The sequence below is a fragment of the Notechis scutatus genome, chromosome 5, assembly GCF_049901735.1.
Source record: "Notechis scutatus isolate UNSWTSFEM ecotype Mainland chromosome 5, rNotScu1.2, whole genome shotgun sequence".
Lineage (NCBI taxonomy): Eukaryota > Metazoa > Chordata > Lepidosauria > Squamata > Elapidae > Notechis > Notechis scutatus.
In genome coordinates this window covers 73225128-73247058 of record NC_142013.1, presented here as the reverse complement: position 1 = coordinate 73247058, position 21931 = coordinate 73225128, and the positions used below count along the sequence as shown (strand labels likewise).

Genomic DNA, 21931 nt, shown 5'->3' with positions numbered 1-21931 from the left:
CATGGCCTCCATGCGAGGCCTCCATGTGACCCATTTCTGGTCAGCAGAGTTCTGCAGGAGGCCAGGGAGGCTGAAAATGGGCCACAAGAGAGCTGCACACCCCCCCTATGGCCCACTTGGGCCGGCAGAGGCACCATGGGCCAGTCCTTTGATATTTTCAGATCAGCCTGGTGGGCCAGATTTAAGCACCCCACAGGCTGAATGTGGCCTGCAGGCCTTGAGTTTGATACCCCTGCTCTAGAAAGAGTGCAGAGAAGAGCAACAATAATGATTAGGGGACTGGAGGCTAAAACATATGAAGAATGGTTGCAGAAATTGGGTATGTCTAGTGCAATGAAAAGAAGGCCTGGGGTGACATGATAGCAGGGTTCCAATATCTAAGGGGCTGCCACACAGAAGAGGGAACCAAGCTATTCTCCAAAGCACCTGAGGGCAGGGCAAGAGGCAATGGGTGGAAACTAATCAAGGAGAGAGATAAATCTAGAACTAAGGGGAAATTTCCTGACAAAACAACTGATCAGTGAAATGATTTCCATAAGTTGTGGATGCTACAACACTGGAGGTTTTTAAAAAGAGATTGGACAGCATTTGTCTGAAATTGTATAGGGATGCCTGCCTGAGCATGGGGTTGGAGTTGAAGACCTTCAAGATACCTTTCAACTCTATTATTCTGTTAGTAGGAAGAAACGTATCCAAGTCACAGAGCTTTGCTGGTTGTAGTCTTGCAATTTTGAAGAAGGTCTGGGGAAAAAAATACTTTTTTCCTTACTTTTCTCACCACTGAACTGCATTTTATTGGATAGGGCCCCATGTCAAGTCTACCAAGTTCCTTCTGAATCTTGAGTTTATCTTCCAAAGTATTAGTAATTCCCCCATCCCAACTTTGGTCTCATCTGCAAATTTGATGGGTACCCTTTCACTCCCCTCATCTAGGTCATTGATGAAAATATTGAATAGCATAGGACCCAAGACAGAACCTTACTATATGCTTCCATCCACTTTGATATAGAATATTTCATATACAGAAATTAGGTTCTTAATCAGGGTCAGATACTGGGATGATGCCTGTATGAAAAATGTGCATTTGTCAACTGATTAATTAAAGTGCTTTTATTAATCCTTAAAGCTTTAAACTTCTTGTAATCTGACTGAGAATTGCCAATCCTATTATATATCTGTCTGGGAAGTTAGTACATGAAGAACAGCCATGCAGAAATAAATGTTTCAAAAGAAAGGAATTTCTCTGGCTTAATTTGTTGTCAGCTGCAGAAAATAAGAAAATACAGTATGTTTTGCTTATCTGGGTAAAAATGTTTAATTTCAGCATTATTTTTAATTTATATTATTTTTTCACATTTTCTTTAGTTTTGTTAGCTGCCTTAAATATCTGATTCAGTAGAAAGGTGGGATAAAAGCTGAATGAATGAGCAGATCTAAGTCAGAGTCTGACTGAAGCTGCCAAAATATGACAGACTTATTTCAGCAATATAGCAGACTCTAAATAGCAATTCAGTGTACACTTTGTTTATATATAAAAAATGGGCTTGTTTACTTTCAAAACTCCAAATGTATAATTTTTTACTCGGTTATGAATGCAGACTTAAATGATACTAATAAATATCTATGAAATGTACATAAAACATAATAGCAATTCTAAAATCAGTGGTAGTAGTTGGCCTGCTCTTAGATTGAAATTTTATTTCTGTCACATCTGATGATAAGACTGGTCTTGCCTTCCTAAACTGATTTAATCAAAAGATTATTCTCAATGGTTTGCAAAATCTTTTGAATTCTGAAATATTCCAAAACTATTTCAATCTTCAGAAATCATTTCAAGCTTGAAACAGTCCATTTGAGCCAGGGGTGGGATTCAAATTTTTTAACAACCGGTTCTGTGGGCGTGGCTAACTCAATATCACTCACATCGAGGCATGTATCTCCTCGCCTGGCCTCTCATGACTGTGGGGATGCTGCAACAGTCCTAAGTGTGAAAAATGGTCATAAGTCACTTTTTTCAATGCCATTGTAACTTTGAATGGTCACTCCACACAAGCAAAGTACCATCAAAGGAGGGGAAAAAAACTCCAGAGATGTTCCTAAGACAGGAAGTCTAGTCCTGCCAAGAATGTAATAAAGGTTAACGGAGAGGCAGTTTCTGTAAGGAACACCAGAATGTTTCCTTCCTGCCTTCCTTACAGGATTAGGCTAGTAATTTCTTCTAACAACCAGTTCTCCGAACTGTTTAGAATGTTAACAACTGGTTCTAGAGAATAGGTGCGAATCCGTAGAATCCCACCCCTGATCTGAGCCCAAATTAATTATGCTGAATGAAAAATAGACCAATTTTGAACTTAGAAAACTGAAATGACTGAATGAGCACCAGGACATTTTTAGTGAGGTTGCGTGTAAGTGGCTCAAGCCTAGTATAATTGTTTCAAAGTCTGAAACAGGGCATTTAAACCTCCTAGTGTTTTGTAATTCAAAATGTTTTTCATACGTCCACTTATTTAGATTCTAGGACTCCAGCTCTTCAATTATCCAGAGTATACTTTTGTCAAAAAAAATCATCTCAAAACCAAGTTAAGTATATGTTTAAATTGTAGTTTTCTTATATTGTTTAGAATGCACAATAATATGATGATGATGATGATGTTATCCGTTCAGCAGAGTCTGACCCTTGGCAAGTCTATGAGCCAGATTTCTACATCTTCTGATCTTGCACTATTTCTTCCAGTTTTTCTACGCCCTGGTTGGTGTCAACTTTGATAGTGTCCAGCTACTGTGTTCTTTGATGGCCTGGCTTCCTTTACAGTTAATTCTTCCAAACATAATTGCTTTCACTAGTGAATTCCCCTGCATAACATGACCAAAGTGAGATACAGTTTTGTGATTTTGCTTTCTAGTGACATGTTTGGTATTATGCACTCCAGTACTTGCTTGTTAGTCATCTTTGCTGTCCAAGGAATACGCAGAATGGGACAACTCAACACAGCCAGCTCGGCTTAGCCAGTTCACCACTACCAGCTCACCAATGCCAATTTGCCTCTTCCAATTCACTGCACCACCAAATCACCACAGGACAACTCCACATGGCCAATTTGCTATGGAGACAACTTGTTGTGGGCAACGAGAGGGGGAGCTGGGCTGGTAGGGGAGCAAGTAGATAGGCAGAGCACAGAGTGATGGAAGTAGTGGCTGGGGGGTTTCCCTTCCCCCTGATGATGGGTAGGGTGGGCAGCAGCTGAGGGTGTCTCATTTTTTACATACTGTATACTACTGCCACTTTGCCTGGCTTCTTTGGCCTGGAGCTCGCTGTAGCGGCAATAGTGTTGGGTGTGAAAATAAGATGGTGAATTGCCATTTGGATTGTCCTGAGGTGACTCGGAAGTGGTGAATCCCAAAGGTGATTTGGTGGTGGTGAGCTTCCAGCAGTGAGCTGGTTGCACTGAGCTGGTTGCATCAAGTTGTCGTCTTAGACCCTATGCAGCAGCTCAAACAAGTAGATTTTCTTTCTTGTTTTTTTAAGATCCAACTTTCAAAACCATAGATAGCTACAACAGAGTGAACTAACCCACATTTGTTGCCAGGCTGATGTCCTTGCTTTTCCATATTCAGCTCATGTTCATCGTTATGCGACCCAATACAATCTGATGTTTTACTTCTGTGCTGCATTCACCACTTTGAGTGATCTGCAATCCTAGGAAATTTTTCCACACATTCTATCTCTTCACCATTAATTACTATTTTGATGTTTCTCTTCCTTGGTAGTCATGAATCTAGTCTTTTGATGTTTAAGAAGAGACCAAAATTATCACTTTCTTTTTCAATTTTACTGATCAGATGTTTCAGGTCTTCTTTGATTCTGAGAGTTGTATTGTCAGCATATCAGATTGTTGGTGTTTCTTCCACCAATTTTTACCCCAATTTTTGATTCTTCAAGATCTGGCTTCCTCGTGATCATTTCGGCATAGGTTATATAAGAAAGAGGAGAAAATGTAACTTTGTCGCACTCTTTCTCTATCTTAAACCAACCAGTGTCTCCACATGGTGTTCACGTAGTAGTTTCCTGATTTGTGTGCAGTGATTGCACTAACTTAACCAGAGGTGCTGGTACCCCCAGACTTTCTCTCAGTTGATGAAGCACATATAAATGATCCTTTGATATTCATTAAAATTTTCCATGATCCAGTGCAGGTTTGCAATGGTTTCCATGTCTATGGAGATTCTCAGTGATTCGGGTCATGGTTGTCCCAAAGCTGCTTCTTTCAAGAGGCAACTGGACTTTATGGATTTTTTTTTGAAGACATTTCACTTCTCATAGAAGCCAGAACTGAAGAAGCTTCTTGGATGAGAAGCAAAAGTCTTCAAAAACAACAACAACCCCAAAAGTCCATTTGCTTCTTGAAAAAAGCACCTTTGGGACAATGTTTTCCATGATCCAGCACAGTTTGTGGGTGCCACGTCTACTTTGGAAACTGGCTTAGACATCTGGTAATTCCCTTTTGATGGTTAGTGCTAGAACTACTTCAAGCTGTTTACACTGGTCATCCCAGTAAAGTTTATTATCCTTCCTTGCTACTCTCTGGAAAGCTGCATTTAGTCTTCTTATTTCTTTCCTCTTGCCTGCTGCTTGGCTGTTTTTCTTTGCTCAGCTATTTTGATGGTTTCATCTGAGAGCCACTTTTTCTTTGGCTTTTTGTGGGGTATGTGTTCTTCTGCAATTCACGGTCGATTGAATTTCCTGCCATACTTTATAAGACATCTTCTCAGCAGTCCCCAGTAGTTCAAACCTATTTTTCGCTTCTATTACATATAGGAATTTTGGAGGCACTGCCTTTTTGATGGTGCATAATTTGACTTTAATCTTTGCCACCAACAATTCATCATCTGAACTGCATTTACCACTTGGATATGTCTTAACAGTAAGGACTGAGCTGGTCCATCAATTGTTGCAATTGTAGGACATAGTCAATCTGATTATGGTGCACTCCATTTGATGAGGGCCAAATGTATAAGTGCGTTTGTGCTGTTTGAACCATGTCTTCATGACCCCAAGTTTCTTTTCTTGGCAAAATTGTATGAAACAATCACCTGCATCATTCCTCTCACCTAGTTCAAAATGACCAATGATGCCTGTCTCTACTTGTTTACCAACTTTTGCATTAAAGTCCCCCCAAAATGTAAACAAACACCTTTTTTGGGCACTTGTTTCTTGGACCATGGCATAAAACCCATATATTTCAAGCTCTGTTGCAGCAGGTATTGACTTGGACAGCTGTGATATTGAGGGGCTTAGTCTCCCTGCAAAGAATAGGGCCTGCTTTCAAGAATAGTTGTTGTTTGGTGTTGGTTAATGCTGATAGGCCACCCAAAAATCACCTTTGACACACGTTATAGGTTCACCATCACTGCCCAACTAATGCTGAATCAGTGAGAATTTGAAGTTGAAAAGAGGTTGGATATTTCATTGAGTTAATTATCTGAAAAAATTTCAAATCATCCATGGTGTAAGCATAAAAAACTTTGGAAACAACCTCAAATATTACTATTAAAAACTTGAGGTGTATGTAAGGAGATCTAAGAATTCCGCAAAGAAAAAATAAAAAAGAGTATTAGCTAGCTTCAAAAAGTGATAGAAATGGTTACTTCTGACAAAGCTTACAGAACACCATATATGATTCCCACGCTTTGGCATTTGCTATTTTCACTGTTTTGTTATTTTAAATCTATATAAAGATTTGTAGGAAAATAATACATATTCATATATGCAGAAAGTTGTTAAATTTAACCTGATATCATATTGTATTAGCTTCTGATAAATTAGGAATCTTTTAAACATATACATTGACCAACAGATGCCTAACTGTTGGCATGCAGCTATACAAATTTCCAAACACTTTTAAAGAGTTTGTTCCATAATTCCTCTGGAAAAGAATTCCGATATAACATCAACAGCTTGAAAAAATGTTATCTATATAAATATTTTTGTAGCATATTTCTAATTTTAACCACTTGGTTAACATGATCTCAGTGTGCCTGAAGCAGTAAGATTTAAATATACCTAAAAGAATAAGGGACCATGTTTTGTTCAAGTGAAAGCCAACAACATAAACTAAATGGTAAAGTGTGAGAAGTGAAATAAAATCTCAAGTTCCCAAGACAAATGGTATATAAGCAAGAGGGCCAAGCTTAGGCATGTACTCAAATACCTGTCGATTCTAAACAACCATAAACCAGCAGTAGGTCCAATTTTTCTTTCTCCAAAGCTATATTCCAGCAATATATTTGTGTTTAAAAACTTAGTATGGAAGTAGTGAGCAGCCTTTTTTCTCTCTCTTCATCTCATGTCAGTGAACAGCTGGTCATCCATATATATAGTACAATTATCTGTAGAGGGGAACGGGAACCTTTGCATGCATGCAAAAGAGCTTTAATGCAGTCAATTATATTTCATCTATTGACACTGGGCCTTTGACTGAAGTTTGCCTGTGAAGTTATCACCTGAAAAGAACTTATTAGAAAAATCTTTTAGATTGAAAATAAAAATAAAAATAGCTTACAAGATGAGTCAACAAATGAGTTTTGTGATACCTTAAAAATTATCTGCCCAAACTCCTAATTCAGTAAGACATCTGAAACATGATCTAAAAATCCTCTAATTCCTTTCTTCTTTAGGTCTATTTTTTTACATCTTACTAACTCACAAGATTGGAACAAGAGGCTTTGCATATAAGCAAGACAGCTGCAAAATATGCTCATAGCAAAACCGAATTAGGAGAAACACTGTGAATGAGAATACTCAAAACACATTTGTGCTGGGACGCCTACATGTGCTGTGCCATACAAAGTGGAGTATTTATTTTGAACAGGTTGCCTGGCAAAGGAAAGGCATTCACTATATAAAAGAAACTTCTGAAATGCTTATTAAATCCTACAATTCCGTAAGCATTTTTCAACTCATTGTTGAACATGAAAAGAAGGATGGGGGTTGACAATTGACTATGAATGTTCTTTGGGATGGAGTAGGTTGACCAAATATCAAGTCACTGCAGTAAATTCATTTTCTTACTGAGAGGAACAATTCAGAAATTTATTTAATTGCCAAGGCAAAATATGCAATATGTAATGCACAACTTCACAAAGAGAAAGGAAGGTATAATCTGTTTGGAAGGCAATCAATCTTTCAAGTTTCTTCAAGCTTAGCTCTCACATAAGGTATACATCAACAGTTTCACTAAAAGCATGTTTTCTCCAGAAGCCCTGTAGAACTGCTTATCAAAGTAAAAGGGTACATTTTGTACAAGAGATGATTAGGCATGTGGTGTATTTTAAAGGTTCTCAAGGGAAAATTTTAAGAAAAAGCCCAAGTTCAAATAATTGTCCATGTGTACTCAATTTCAAGGCAGTTTTCAAAATGAACTGCTGCTGATGGAAGGGTATAGTAATATAAACAGTTTACTCTGTGATGATCCCAGTTTGGCTGATCTTGTCACTGCTGCTATAAACTAGTTTGCTCTCTGTAAAATATGACCCCATGATTTTGTCTTTAATGTTGTTGCATCTATATATTATTGTTAATTATTTATAAAAATATTTCTAGAGCTATCCCAATTCCAAAATTAAAAATTGAATAAAAATCACAACATCGAGAAATATGACAGTTACCCAAAGGGAACAATACAAATTCTCATTTATAATTTAATTACATAAAATGTTTATGATTGGTCCAAGATCTGGAGTAATACAGGTAATCCAAAATTTCTGTTGCTAAACAAGGCAGTTAAAGTGTGTTTTCTCCAACTTTGCAGCCTTTCTTGCCACAGTTGTTAAGCGAATCACTGCAATGCAACTTTCATAAATACATCCCAGTTGTCTCAATTTTGATTATGAGACCATGGAGATGTTACAATGGTCATGTGTGAAAACCAGTCATAAGAAACTTTTTTCAGGACCACTGTTACTTTGAACAGTCTCTAAACAAATAATTGTAAGTTGAGGACTAGATTTTCAATGCTTATGTAAAGGCAAGCAAATTGGCAGTCTCTGCAAGGGTACTATTCCAGAGGAAACATGTTTTGACAAAGACAAACTTTCTAGGTTTTTCTAGAGCAGGGGTGTCAAACTCAAGGCCTGGGGGCTGAATCCAGCCCGTCGGCTGCTTAGATCTGGCCCCTGGAAATAGCGAAGGACTAGCCTGCAGTGCTGCCAGTGAAAATGGAGCCCGCGAGGGCAGTACACAGCCCCCCCCCAGCTCTATTTTCACGGGCAGAGGGTTGCAGGAGGCTGTTGCAGCTGAAAACGAAGCTCGGGAACACTTGGACCACCACAGGTGCCCAACACGTCACATCATGCTGGCCATGCCCACCCTGGCCTTTTGAGATCAAATACAACCCTGATACATCCCTCAAGGAAATCGAGTTTGACACCCCTGTTCTAGAGCGAGCAGGATCCAAAGGAGACAGAGGATAGGATATGGTAAATCATAACTAACTTCCTGAAATTGCACTCATAAACCTATTGATAACCATTGCAGCTCACATAGCAGAAGCGTTACATGGGCATAAGATTAATATACAATTACTCACATTGCCTCCTTGTGCACCAGCTGCAGCTTCTGAGTATATCTGAGTGGTGCAGTGGTTAGAGTGCAGTATTGCAAGCTACTTCTACTGCAGCCAGCTGCCTACAATTTGGCAGTTCAAATCCCACCAGGCTCAAGGTTGACTCAGCCTCCCATCCTTCCGAGGTCGGTAAAATGAGGACCCAAAATGTTGGGGGCAATATGCTGACTCTGTAAACTGCTTAGAGAGGGCTGTAAAGCACTATAAAGCAATATATAAGTCTAAGTGCTATTGCTATCTTACAAGTTTCATTTGGACAACTCTTTCACTCAGATAATTTTTTCAGTAAAAATTGTGGCTGAAAGGACCTTCAGGGATTGATGTACAACTTCAGTGTATAGAATAATATCATCCCATTTTATTCTGAGGAAGAAAATCCCCTAATGTGTACACAACACAGCATAATATTACATTAAATTAAAGATGGAGGGGGAAACAGGATTTGAAAATAGTAATGACTTGTCTACTTGTTGATGAGGCTATAGAAGGAAGTTCATATAGAGGATGCTGGAAAATGTGAACTCATTCTTTAATGCATGTATACAGAGAAGCACAATTTTTTAAATCCTCTCTGTTTTGCAAAAATGACAATCTTCTTAACAATCTTTACTGTGCAGTACTTTCAAATTAGAAGAAACAAAAATCTTCGTATGTTTTCATCCTGCTTGCCAGCTGCTAGCCAATAAATAGAACTCATAGGAAGTAGAGGAAATGGCTTGAGGCAAGACAGCTGAGGCTGGAATGCGGGACTGCTGATGGTACTGGAGTTTGGAGTTTATCACAAATGAAATGGATATTTGAGCCTCCAGTATATAAGTTCATCTAAACAAGACAAGATATGTATCCAGGAAAAAAAAAACGAAACGGGAGCATAATGAATCACACAGGATTGACAAAAAAGAAGCAGAGTCAGCCAAGAGCAGAGAGCTATGGGCAGGCAAAGGAGAAACAGTTTATATTCCAAGAAAAAAGGTGAAGTATAAGATACTTCCAAGTATCTTATCTGCATGGAAATTCTAAGAAAGAAATATTGCTGTAATATGAGCTAGTGGACTAAGAAAATACTCATAAAATACTTGTAAAGAGGCTATGAAAATGAAAGCAATGTAGAGGGGAGGATTAAAAGAATCATAGAGCCCTTAAAGAAATCAAACACTGCAAATCATTTATCATCAGTCTATCAACTTTAGAAAAAACACTTAACAGATCTACCTTTCCGATCTGTGTCTTCACATCCAAAAATATTATTAAATTTTAAATATGATGCAAAACTGTTTTTTTTCTCTCTATCTCATTTTTTCAATCTATTTGAGATATTACTGAAATTTTGGAGTACACTGATATAACCTTTAATCTTAATTAAAATATATATGTTATAGTGTATATACCAGGCCATTCATATTCAGGTCAGGAAAGACTTTTTATATCTCTCACAAACCACCATTCTACTTTAAGAAAGCTCCTATCATGTTTAGAATAGAATAGAATAACAGAGTTGAAAGGGACCTTGGAGGTCTTCTAGTCCAACCCACTGCTTAGGCAGGAAACCCTACACCACTTCAGACAAATGGTTATCCAATCTCTTCTTAAAAACTTCCAGAGCATTTACAACTTCTGGAGGCAAGTTGTTCCACTGATTAATTGTTCTAACTGCCAGGAAATTTCCTCTTAGTTCTAGATTTATTTCTCTCCTTGATTAGTTTCCACCCATTGTTTCTTGTCCTACCCTCAGGTGCTTTGGAGAATAGCTTGACTGCCTCTTCTTTGTGGCAACCCCTTAGATATTGGAACACTGTTATCATGTCACCCCTAGTTCTTCTTTTCATCAAACTAGACATATCCAGTTCCAGAAACCGTTCTTTATATGTTTTAGTCTCCAGTTCCCTAATCATCTTTGTTGCTCTTCTCTGCACTCTTTCTAGAGTCTCAACATCTTTTTTTACATCATGGTGACAAAATAGTTATTTTTTAAAAATATTTTTTTTAATTTTTTTACAAACATATCATTGTGTGAACAGAGTGTCTTACATTTTAGAACAAATATGATAATATTCTCCATATTTAATACAGTTGACAATCTTAATAATGATACACACATTTTGTTAAATTGTAATATTTCATTCTTTGATCATTCACCATTTCAATCTTATTTTTGTGTCAATCTTCATATTCTGAATATCCCTCTTTTAACTACAAATAAAATATTATTAATCATATTTGTGGTGTTTAACAGTCTTATATAATTCTAATAAAAATTCACCAATTTATATTGGGTTATAATCTTCAATTATTATCCCCTTTCTGATTTCTATGCCACTATTATATTGACTAAAATAGTTAATGGGTTAAAAAACATTCTTAATTGTAAATCTGCAGTGAAGCTGTTACACTATGGATAGGAGGTCTGCTCATTTTTCTATTTAATTAAATTAGAAATAGGTATATAGTGACATGTTCCATGAATACAGTTATGCCCATAGAAGAACTGATGTGGTTTCCATCTTCAAAAAATCAGACCTAGGAAACTGCAGACCAATCAGCTTAACATCAATACCTTGAGAAGGTATTAGAAAAGGTAATCAAAAAACAGATTTGTGAACATTTAAGAAACAAATAAAATTATAACTAGAAACCAGCATGGGTTTGTTAAAAACAGATCCTGTCAAACCAATCTTATTTCATTCAAAGTGACTAAATTAATAGAGCAGCGAAATGCTATGGACATAATCTGCTTCTTAGTAAATTAGAAAAAAGTGAAGTAGACAGCTTCACTACCAGTTAAATTTGTAACTGACTGACAAGCCATACTCAACAAGTCTTCCTTAATAGTACTACATCTATATAGAAAGAAATAAGCAGTGGGGTACCACAAGGTTCCATCTTAAGCCCAGTACTCTTCAATATCTTCATAAACGACTTAGGGAATAGAAGGGGAACTCATCAGATATGCAGATGACACTAAGATGGCAGGAATAGCCAACATCCTAGATGATAAGATCCAGACAGATCTCGACAAACATTGGATGCTATCTAACAAAATGAAATTCAATATAGAAAAAAGTAATATCTTACACTTAGGCAAGAAAAACCACAGGTTTTCCACAGTCACGTGAACATATTTTGTGTGCTTGGCAATCAGCTCATCTTTATGAGCTTTAGTTGCAGCATCTCTGGTCATGTGATCATTATTCTAAGAAAAAAAATCCATTCAGAAGAATGGCTTCACACTTATGATCGTGGTGTTTGTTTAACTTCAAAAAAATAATAATCTTAAAATCATGTCACGCAGGTGCATGTCTTACAGCTATTATGACATGCAAACGGAAATCTAGTCCCAATTGTGATCATAAGTCAAGGACTACCTATAGTAGACTCACAGTTTATAACTTTTTTTTGGTTGTTTTTAAATCAAGACCATCAATGACATGTTGGGATAAAGAACCAGCTGGGAACTTTATTTTAAGAAGTTGGACAAATAATATTTACTGGTAAAACTGGCATTTCCCATATTGGGTTAATATTTGTTTTTGTTTTTTAAATCACCAATATATTATTATATTCTATATATTAGTCTTCTCATATCTCTAGAAATGTTGGATTACAATTTTAAGAATACCAAATCAATGTTGTCAGATTTATGGATGCTATGTCAGTTAGTTAAAACAGATGGTAGGGGACCAAACCAAGGAGAGCTAAAGTAAATGATGTGTGTGACAGAAAGAGATCATGATCAAAACTAAATATATAAATTCACTAAAAATAAACTATATGCCATGTGTCAGTTTATGTATATCCATACATTTTTAATACCTTTGTCTTTGTTTTTTTCTTTTCCAAGGGAATCCAGTTTCTTTCTCAATGATTTCTTCCTCTTTTGTCCATCTAGAACATACAAGCAATAAATGTTAGCAAGTACAGCAAGGGTTTTCTGCATGAGGTGTCAAGTTTAATTTACCAAATGCCAGATAACATATGAATAATTTTATCTATCTGAAATAATGGGCTGGTACCTAGAAAAATATGTTTTTTGTATATTTGCTTGTAACATTCTACAAATCTCATAATAGGCTTATAAATAAACCTGTCCATTATAAAAACTATTACCGGTTTATAATAAAAAGTTCATACCTCTTTGAGATTAAGCCTACTTTATACTTTATGATGATGTATAGGTTATTTCTCTTAGTAGCAGAAGTCATACTAGCTAACATTTTCTAATGCATCTATTTTTGTAAATAGACTTTTATAAAAGGTATTTTATAATAAAATGTTCTGCTATGATTAAGAAACTTAAACTGCTTTAACATATCATCTTAGTATATGAATTGTAAAGTAGAACTCCACCAATTTTCTCGGCAATTAAGCAGATATTTGTTCAACTTGAGAACTTTATTGTTTGCCTCAACTTGCCATTTCAGAATATTTAAGGGATGGACCTGTAACCTGACTATGCTACTTTAAATTGCAGGCTGGTTTGAATGCTTTTCCATTCAACAAAAAGTGGGGGCGTAAACAGCAAAAAGTACATCACATTATCTTCATGACAGGTCTCATGAGGCTTACAACAAACAGTTCCAATTGCAGAATTCACCAATCCAGGAAACATTAGTGTTTAGTAAGTGTTGTCTCAGCAAATACACATTTCAAGGTAATGGACAGAATTACTCTTCGAAGGCAAAAATACACATTTGTGCCCAACTTCTAAATTTGGAAAAAAAAAAGGTCAGATGCTACTCTCTGGCTTTCTGCTTCAATTCCCACTTTCCACACACGTAGAGCTACCCCCTTTGATAAATACACATAGTCTCTGAAAGAGACTAGCGAGAGATGACATCAGAGAGGATGTAGGGAAGAACTATTAAATAATTTCCTTGGCTGTCCTTTCTCCACAGAAATTCTTCTGCTGTCATTTCAAACTAAAGGATAAAATTATTCATAAAAGTTTCCTAAGCAAACTGATTAAACATAGGATAAGAGCTTTTATTTTTGTAGTGGTAACTGAATAAGAAACAAAAAGTAGAGAGTAAAAAAATTCTCTGTTTGGTTCATGCAGTGTTGAGATGCAAACACATTTATGTGGATCGGTACTTTTAATTTGTCAGAAATGATACAAAGGAAGAATTGTGCAATAAAGTCCCAAATTGCTCTGAGTGGTTAAAATAAAAAGAGACATTGATATTTCTTCAATCTGGAGGAATTACTGCAGCAAAAGTTGAATTACAGCAGCAAAAGTTGCAAAAGTTGTAAAATGCTAATTGCACATAAACTGCAAATATATATCACACAATTTATCTAGGAATCATGGGACATTAATGAAGACATTAACTGAATGGTTCAGTATTTTTAGCAATAAAGAAAATATCACCAATGTCATTATATCTTTATATAAGCACTGATCTTGCACAGAATATTTTATCCCTGAAATTTAAAACATTTGAAGGTTTTTACTTTGGAAAAGGCAAGAGCTGGAGCATTCTGTACTAATTATGGTTTACAGGTAGGCTTCAAAGGCAATCTGTGTAGTATAGAGACATTGGATAGGTTTGGGACATCCAGTGAAACTCAACTGGGAAAGATTATGCACAGACAACAAGAAATATTCTTTATATATTGTTAACTTATGGTATTCTCTATAGATATTACAGCTATATTTTTGATGCCATTGCATGAAGCAGACTGATATGAGAGTGCTAGTAAGATCCAGTTTTAAGAGAGAGGGAGACTATGAAGAATTTTTTTATATAGAATCAGATTTTAGGATCTTCGAAGAAGGCAATGGCAACTCACTTCTGTCTTAAGTGTTCTTTATTTCCCCCCCTCCCCTCCCCAGGACTGAAGCTTGAGTGAAATGTTAAATACAACTGGCCAATTTTACATGACATGGATTACAACAGGGGTCCCCAACCACCGGTCCACGGACCGGTCCCGGTCCGCGGAACAAGTCCTACCGGGCCGCTGGCTTGCTGGGTGCCGCCATCTTTTTTTGATGAAAAAGTGCTTCCGGTGAGCTTTTCCGGGTAGAAAGCTCACCGGAAGCACGTTTTCATCAAAAAGATGGCAGCGCCAGAAGCTTCGGTGAGCTTTTCCAGGTAGAAAGCCATTTCTACCGGAAAAGCTCATCGAGCGCACGCCGCCATCTTTTTGATGAAAAAGTGCTTCCGGTGAGGTCACCGAAGCACTTTTTCATCAAAAAAAGATGGCGGCGCCCAGCTGATGCCGGTACTGGGCCGCGGCGCCCAGCTGATGCCGGTACCGGGCCGCGGCGTAAAAAAGGTTGGGGATCACTGGATTACAAAATGAATAGCTACATGAAATGATTATATATTACTTCTACTAATAGAAGTAGTAGGTTAGATAAAATGATTATATATAACTTTTAGATTTAGATAAAATGATTATATATTACTTCTACTAATAAAAGCAGTAGGTTAACAGTCACTAGAAACATTACAGAAAGGCTGATACTATATTTATATTTGAGGAGTTCTCAATTTTTATCTATCTGGCTTTTATAGGAATAGAAAAAATATGGGATAAAAAACTAATGGTTAAACAACCATATGGAATGCTGTGTTTCAGTGGTGGGATTCAAAAAATTTTCACTACCGGTTCTGTGGGCATGGCTTGGTGGGTGTGGCAGGGGAAGGATACTGTAAAATCTCCAATCACAGGTGGTATTTGCCGGTTCTCCGAACTACTCAAAATTTCCACTACCGGTTCTCTAGAACTGGTCAGAACCTGCTGAATACCACCTCTGCTGTGTTTATTTATTATTAAAACCAATTGAATGCTATCATTTCATTACAAATCATCAGAATTTAAAACATCTATAGTAAAAATAAAATTATGCTTCAAATAAACAAATCCAATAGGATAAGAGCCTCAATATAATCCATACAAGAATAACACCAATGAATAACAATCCAAAATAAAATGATGCAGACAATTTTGCATTAAACAATTTTTTCAGAAAAGCTCTACTTTTAACATGTTCTAGAAGCACCATTAATGTTGCAGCAGATCTAGCTATAAGAAGTGACCATTCTAGAGACCAGGGGCAGGGCCTCAAACTAATTTCTCCTAGTCTCTTGGCTTCCTTCACTTTAGGAAAGTGGGTAACCACTAATACCCATTTCTAGGAGAAGCCTACTAGATGGATTGATTCCATTGGGCCACTGTATTCCACACTAATTATGTCTTACAAATGGACATCAAAGGCAGCTGAGTATCATCTATGGCCTATCAGATTATATCTTCATAAAATAGTATATGTGAATCCAGAAAGTCCTAAGTTTAGCTTCCCATTCAAGAAACAACTCTGGAGCATAGCTAGTACTGCAAGGTTCAAAGTAACTCCATCTTATTAGCATTCAAGATCAGCTTATTTTACCCAGCTCAATTCCTTATAGCATAGCCTCTAGATAAGAATCAAGACTTCCACAGCCCAGGGACAAATGGTGATATACAGTTGGCTATAATCAAGCATGCTGATGATCTCTCCCACCTTTTGCAGGAAGACAATTAACATGAGGTAATCCTGAGAACCCAGTGTCAATATAAAGAGAAACTAAGTAGATATATTTATCAGTGGAAGTTTAGCAAATAGAATGCGAAGATCATTAATCAATCTTCAGTCTTCCAAATCAGCAAATAGCTTAATTTTCTAATTAAGTACACTGGTCTCAACCAAGCAATGAAAATAAAACAAACCAAAGTTCAAACAAATTACCCATGACAAATAGAAACCAACCTGTTGTGCTGAGTGTCAAGATATCTATTTCTCTGTGGGTGATTACTGCAATAAAGGGGGCTCTAAAACAATGTTTATTTAGTGCATGCAAGATGAATAGATTAGAGAAACTACAAAAATCAGAAGGGTTGAGACAAAAGAATTTCAGATCCAAAATAACATCATTATCAACTGAATAATGTTTCCCATTGTTGAATGATAAGCAACAAGATTCCCAACCTGAAATCTTAAAAATTAGTACAGATAATACAATCAGTACAGATTTTATCTGAGCCCAAGGTATTATTATGATCATGAATACTACAAAAAAAAAATTCAGATACTATACCCAGCTGCAGCTTCATTTAGTGTGGCCTCCATCAATCTGACACCTTATTTATTTACTGAAAAACATCATAAGATTGAAGTTCACTTTAGTTTACATATTTTTCAAACTATCCAAACAAATTGTTTGGAGAAAAATCTATCCCATAGGAATATCAGAAACTGTTCTACAAGATCTGAGGGCTTGTAAAAAAATCACAGTCAGATGAAAGTATTTAGCATCAGATAGAAAAGGTACTTGCATGCTTTGGGGAAAAATGAAAGAATAAAGCTGCAAAAATATAACTATCATTATATTACTATCATTCACATTCAGCCTGATTAATATATGTAGTGTTGGAAATCTTTGAACTGGAATAGTCCCCTTGAATGTATACACTTTGTTTAGAGAAGCTCATGAATTATTTTGTTAAATAAAAATAAATTATTCACTTGATTTTTAAATTTTTTTTAGTTGAGCATATGGTCACTTCATGATCCTGTGCTCAACTAATTAGCACTGTTTTGAAATGCTTTGTCCTGGCAACATCAAAGCTACCCAAATAGGAGGCTGCAGGCTATGGGATTTCAGGTAGTCCTCAACTTATGATCACAGTTGAGAATTGAGTTTTGGTAGTTAAGTGGTTGTGGTTGTAGTCAAGAAACCCATGTGATGAGACCTTATTTTTCAACTATTTTTACTGTGGTAATTAAGTGAATGACGTGGTTCTGTGAATCACATGGTTGTTAAGAAAATTCATTGTCCCAAACGGGCATTTAAACCACCAAAAAACATCACAAATCACAGTCACATGACTGCAGGACAATACAACTGGTCACAAATGCGACCGGGCTTTCAAGTGCCCAAAATGATGGAATGTGGGCAGATGGTACAATTTTTTGCTATGGTCAGAAATGCTTTACAAGCTGTAAAGCAGGGGTGTCCAACCTTGGCAACTTTAAGAGTTGTGGACTTCAACTCCCAGAATTCCTCAGCCAGCAAAGCTGGCTGAGGAATTCTGGGAGTTGAAGTCCACAACTCTTAAAGTTGCCAAGGTTGGACACCCCTGCTGTAAAGCAATCTTTCTGTGGCCATCATAACTTTGAACCATTGTTAAATGACTGATCATTAAGTCAAAGACTATCTATAAAGTGCAGAAAATTTCAAATTCAATACATGCTACTTCTAGTTAACTTTGAAAGATGGTAAGAAGAAATGACAGATGTGGAACAAATTTTATCTGACATGGCAGAAAGTACTAAAAAAGAAACTGCAATTGACACAGCAAGAGAATGATTTGGAAAAGGACACTTTGCTGGATATAGAAAGTAAACTAGTTGTTTTAAAAATTAAAAGGAAAATTCAAATATTAAACAAAGAGAACATCCAAGAAAAAAATTCTTATCAGATCTACTAAAGAGACTTGTTAAAGTCTTAAAGAAATATATAGAATGGGGTAAAAAAGAATTGAAGAGAATTCATATCCTACAATGTTTCAGTGAATTAAAAATTGTTAGAAGGAATAATGAAGGAATACAAAATTGGTTTATTTGATTAAAGTTAAAAGAGGACATTTGTTTTGCAAAGGTCTGGGGCTTTATGGACTTTTTGCTGATACCAGGATCGAAAATGCTTTATGAATTTGCTTACAGATAAGGCATGGGATAAGGAATGAAGAGATATCTGTTTATAATCTTACAGGAGGGAAAGAGTTATTAAATTTGTATAAATATGCTTGTTGAAATGCAGGTTGGAAGTCATTTCTTTATATGGGTATTACATTCTTTATTTTCTTTTTCTTTTTTCCTGTACTTTTTATTCTTATTTTCCATTTTCTAAAATTAGTTTGTGTTAATTTTCACTATCGTAATTAAATTCTTAATAAAATATATTCAAAGATCGTTTAATTATTTTTCTTATTTTTTTTTTCAGCAACCAGAGTTGTACAATAGACTGTGGAAATTTATTTTGACTTTATCTACTGGATTTTGTATTTTTGGAAGTGAAAATTTGCTTAGTTCTAAGAAAGTCAAGTAAAGATTTTATTGTTACTAATACATAGTTACTTGATAAAAACACATTTACATGTCTGTTGATTTCCCATCAGTCCACTTGACAACAGAGCCTAGTATAGACCTACCAGATCTCAGATGGAAAACTCTAAATGAATAGTAAACAGCAAAAAATAGATTCAAAATCCATCTATTTTAATGATAGCCTAGAGTTTTGCATAAAGCTCTGTGAAGTTAATGCACAAAAATTTGCAAATATTTTTTAAACTTGAGTTGGCTGATTAAAGATGCTTTCTGTATCATTTTTAGATTCCTCCCCCATTTTATGATGTTATTATTTATATTATATTATTTATATATTTTTAATGACAAGGACTTCTGTTTTCTAAAACTGCTGTCTAATGCATTAAGAGATTATTTATAATTCACAGTTTTTAAGTGTTACTAAATTTCTAATTAAATTGTTTCTATTCTACTACTACAAATATCTAAATATAAAGTCCACAGACAAGGAATAAGTAAAGAGTAATAATGTACCATGCCCAAAACCCTCCACTAAAACATAGATTACAAAAATGATCACATCCACTGTGTAAGAAAAATAAAAAATTACATAAAGAGTAGAAAAAAACAAAGCTTTAATAATCCACTTTATGCCAAAACAATCTCAAAAAGCACATTCCCATTTGTATTCAGAACAGAACAGAAACATAATGGGCACAAAACCAAATATGGCATAATAAAGGTTCTGATTGATAAATAGTTCTGCTTGCTTTGGATACATCTTTCTAAAAGAATTTCTTTTTATATAACTGAGCTCAATTAGTGATCTGTGAATTAAAATTAATCAATTGGCTAACTAGATCAACTGCAAGCTAGTAAAGTCCTATATGTGGAGCTTCAGGATCTCCAACTGTTTGCAAGAAAATGTTGGGGTAGTATAGAAATGACAAATTCCTACAAAATACAGATTTTGATCTCCACATTATAACTTAGAATGCAAGAACAACAAAATCTGTCCAAGCATCTTCTTAATAAACAAATCCGTTGCATGTCAAATAATAAGGTCAATCAGTTGAACATATGACTTTAAGATTTCGAGATCTATCATAACGTATATTATTTGTGTAAAGATGTCATGACATTATTCTACAAATGATGCTATCTGCATAATTATGTTACTATTCACATGATATACTCATAATCATAAAAAAGATGAAGGCAGCTGGTATATACTCTATAAAGCAAATGTCTATCTTTTGATTTTAAAAAAGGAAGAGAAAATATTGGCTTATGATTTACTTTCATTTAATTGCTAGCATCTCAGCATATAGATGTGTTCTTACCTTTAGGAATAGTTATTTGGCATCCTAGGTCACAGTCCTGCTGCAACTGACAGAAGGCCACTTCCTGTAGTCGGGCACGCTCCAGTTCTGAAAGGCTCTGAATAGGAACAGATTTCAGCCGAACGCTGCGCCCTGACATGCTGTTCCAAGTGAAATCACCCTGTAAGAATTCAAGCAGGAAATATGTCGTGTCACATATACATCAACAAGTGAGCAAAATATTATTTTATTATGTGGGGGTAGATTGGCTGGGAAAGGAATGGAGAATCAACAGTGGGCAGATTCTCTTTTAAATGGCAGCTCAATCCAGATGAGGAAAATTCTGGGAAAAAGAATTCAAAGAGTCCCCACCTTAGTTAACTCACCATCAATAAGGCTGGGAAATTTCTAATACAGCCTCCAAAATACTACATTTATCTCAGATTAGTGTTGAAAATATGATAATTTATTGAAATCTGTAGTTTCTGCTTGCTACCTACTTGGATCTTGACATTTATAAAACACTACAAATATAATATAATCAGGCTTTATTAAGCTAGTGTTCATATTTTCCTGCAACAACATTCAATTTTTTAGTTGGTTTTATATGTTTTAAAGAAATGTATTCAAGTGAATGTTGAATAAATGGTTGGACTTAATTGTACATTATAAATATACTATTTAAGTTTTATGATTTTATTAAGGTAATTCTTGCTTTATGACCAATGAGCCTGGATTTCTCATTGTATTTCATAACCGTTATAAGTTGAGGCATCCACATGGCTGACTTGATTTTACAAGTTCTTTTCAGCAGTCATTAAGTGAACACCATGGTTGTTAAGTGAGTCAATCCATACCTGGGGGTGTTTTTTAGCCAGTTTCCAGCAAAAATGTTGTAAATTGTATCATATCACTGCGGAATGCTGCAACCAGATTTAAAGGTGAACAAGTTGCCAAATGCCTGAAATGCAACCATGTGACCATGTTATTGTTGGAATTCCAGAAATGGCTATAAGTACCTTTGGGGAGGGAGTCTGTCATAATATTGAATGGTGACTGGTCGTTAAGCAAAGGCTACCTGCGTCCTATTTCAAAAATGGACACTTTAAATTAAAATTTAATAGAGCTGAAGCTTCTGAATACTCTTATTATCATTATTATCAAATTTATTTGCCGTCCATCTTGCGAGTCAAAGGCACCTTTGAATGAGGAGGTGACTAAGGCATCAGTGGCAGTGAGCAAATCCCTCCAATCTAGGAACAGCTGCAACTGGTGCACAATACGAAGCTGTGTGAAGGCCCTCCTAGCCATAATTTCTACCAGCTCTTCAAGTAGGAGCCGCGAGGAGCCCCAGACTGCTTACAGGCCTGTCTGAGGCAATGCCTCTCCTAAAGTTATATTGTATTTTATTTTATTGTAACAGTACATATATATTTCTTACATTTGTAAGCAAGTTAAGTTGCAAATAACATCAAATCTTCGATCACTGAGTAACGAGAGATACACATTTGTCTGTCCAATGAAGGACAAGTCTCTTTAAAACAGAATGGAGAATCTACTGCTGTTGCTGAGTTGTCAATTTTTATGTTAAAGGTATACAATATAAAAAATATGGGCATCCAAATATGTTTTGTATGTTTTAAGTCACATGCAATATGGAATGTTTAATGAAAATCTGCTGCTTAAATTACACAATCATTTTGTAATCAGAATAGTTCAAACAGATTTGTTATTATCACCAAAGTTTAGTTTTCTGTTGTGGTATTGTACTGTTATATTGTTTTACTGTAGCTTCTAAGTTTATATTCTTTGCAGATTTTAATGTATTTCATGTTTATTTTTTAGAATTTATGGTTTTATATTTTATAAATTGACAAGAGATTTTGAGTGGGTGGTAAATGATAAAAAGAAATACATGA

General features: G+C 35.7%; 1 protein-coding gene across 5 annotated transcripts in view; it reads right to left on the bottom strand.

The window, feature by feature from the left end:
* Positions 1–21931, bottom strand: part of ARHGAP6 (Rho GTPase activating protein 6) — a 253848-nt gene that overhangs the window by 30570 nt on the left and 201347 nt on the right. For all 5 annotated transcript variants that reach the window (XM_087967042.1, XM_087967043.1, XM_026666909.2 and 2 more), the window contains exons 2-3: positions 20034–20193; positions 12432–12503 (exon numbers count right to left, since the gene is read on the bottom strand). In XM_087967042.1, coding sequence (XP_087823168.1) covers positions 12432–12503; positions 20034–20193 — 232 coding nt within the window. The remainder of the gene's footprint in view (positions 1–12431; positions 12504–20033; positions 20194–21931) is intronic.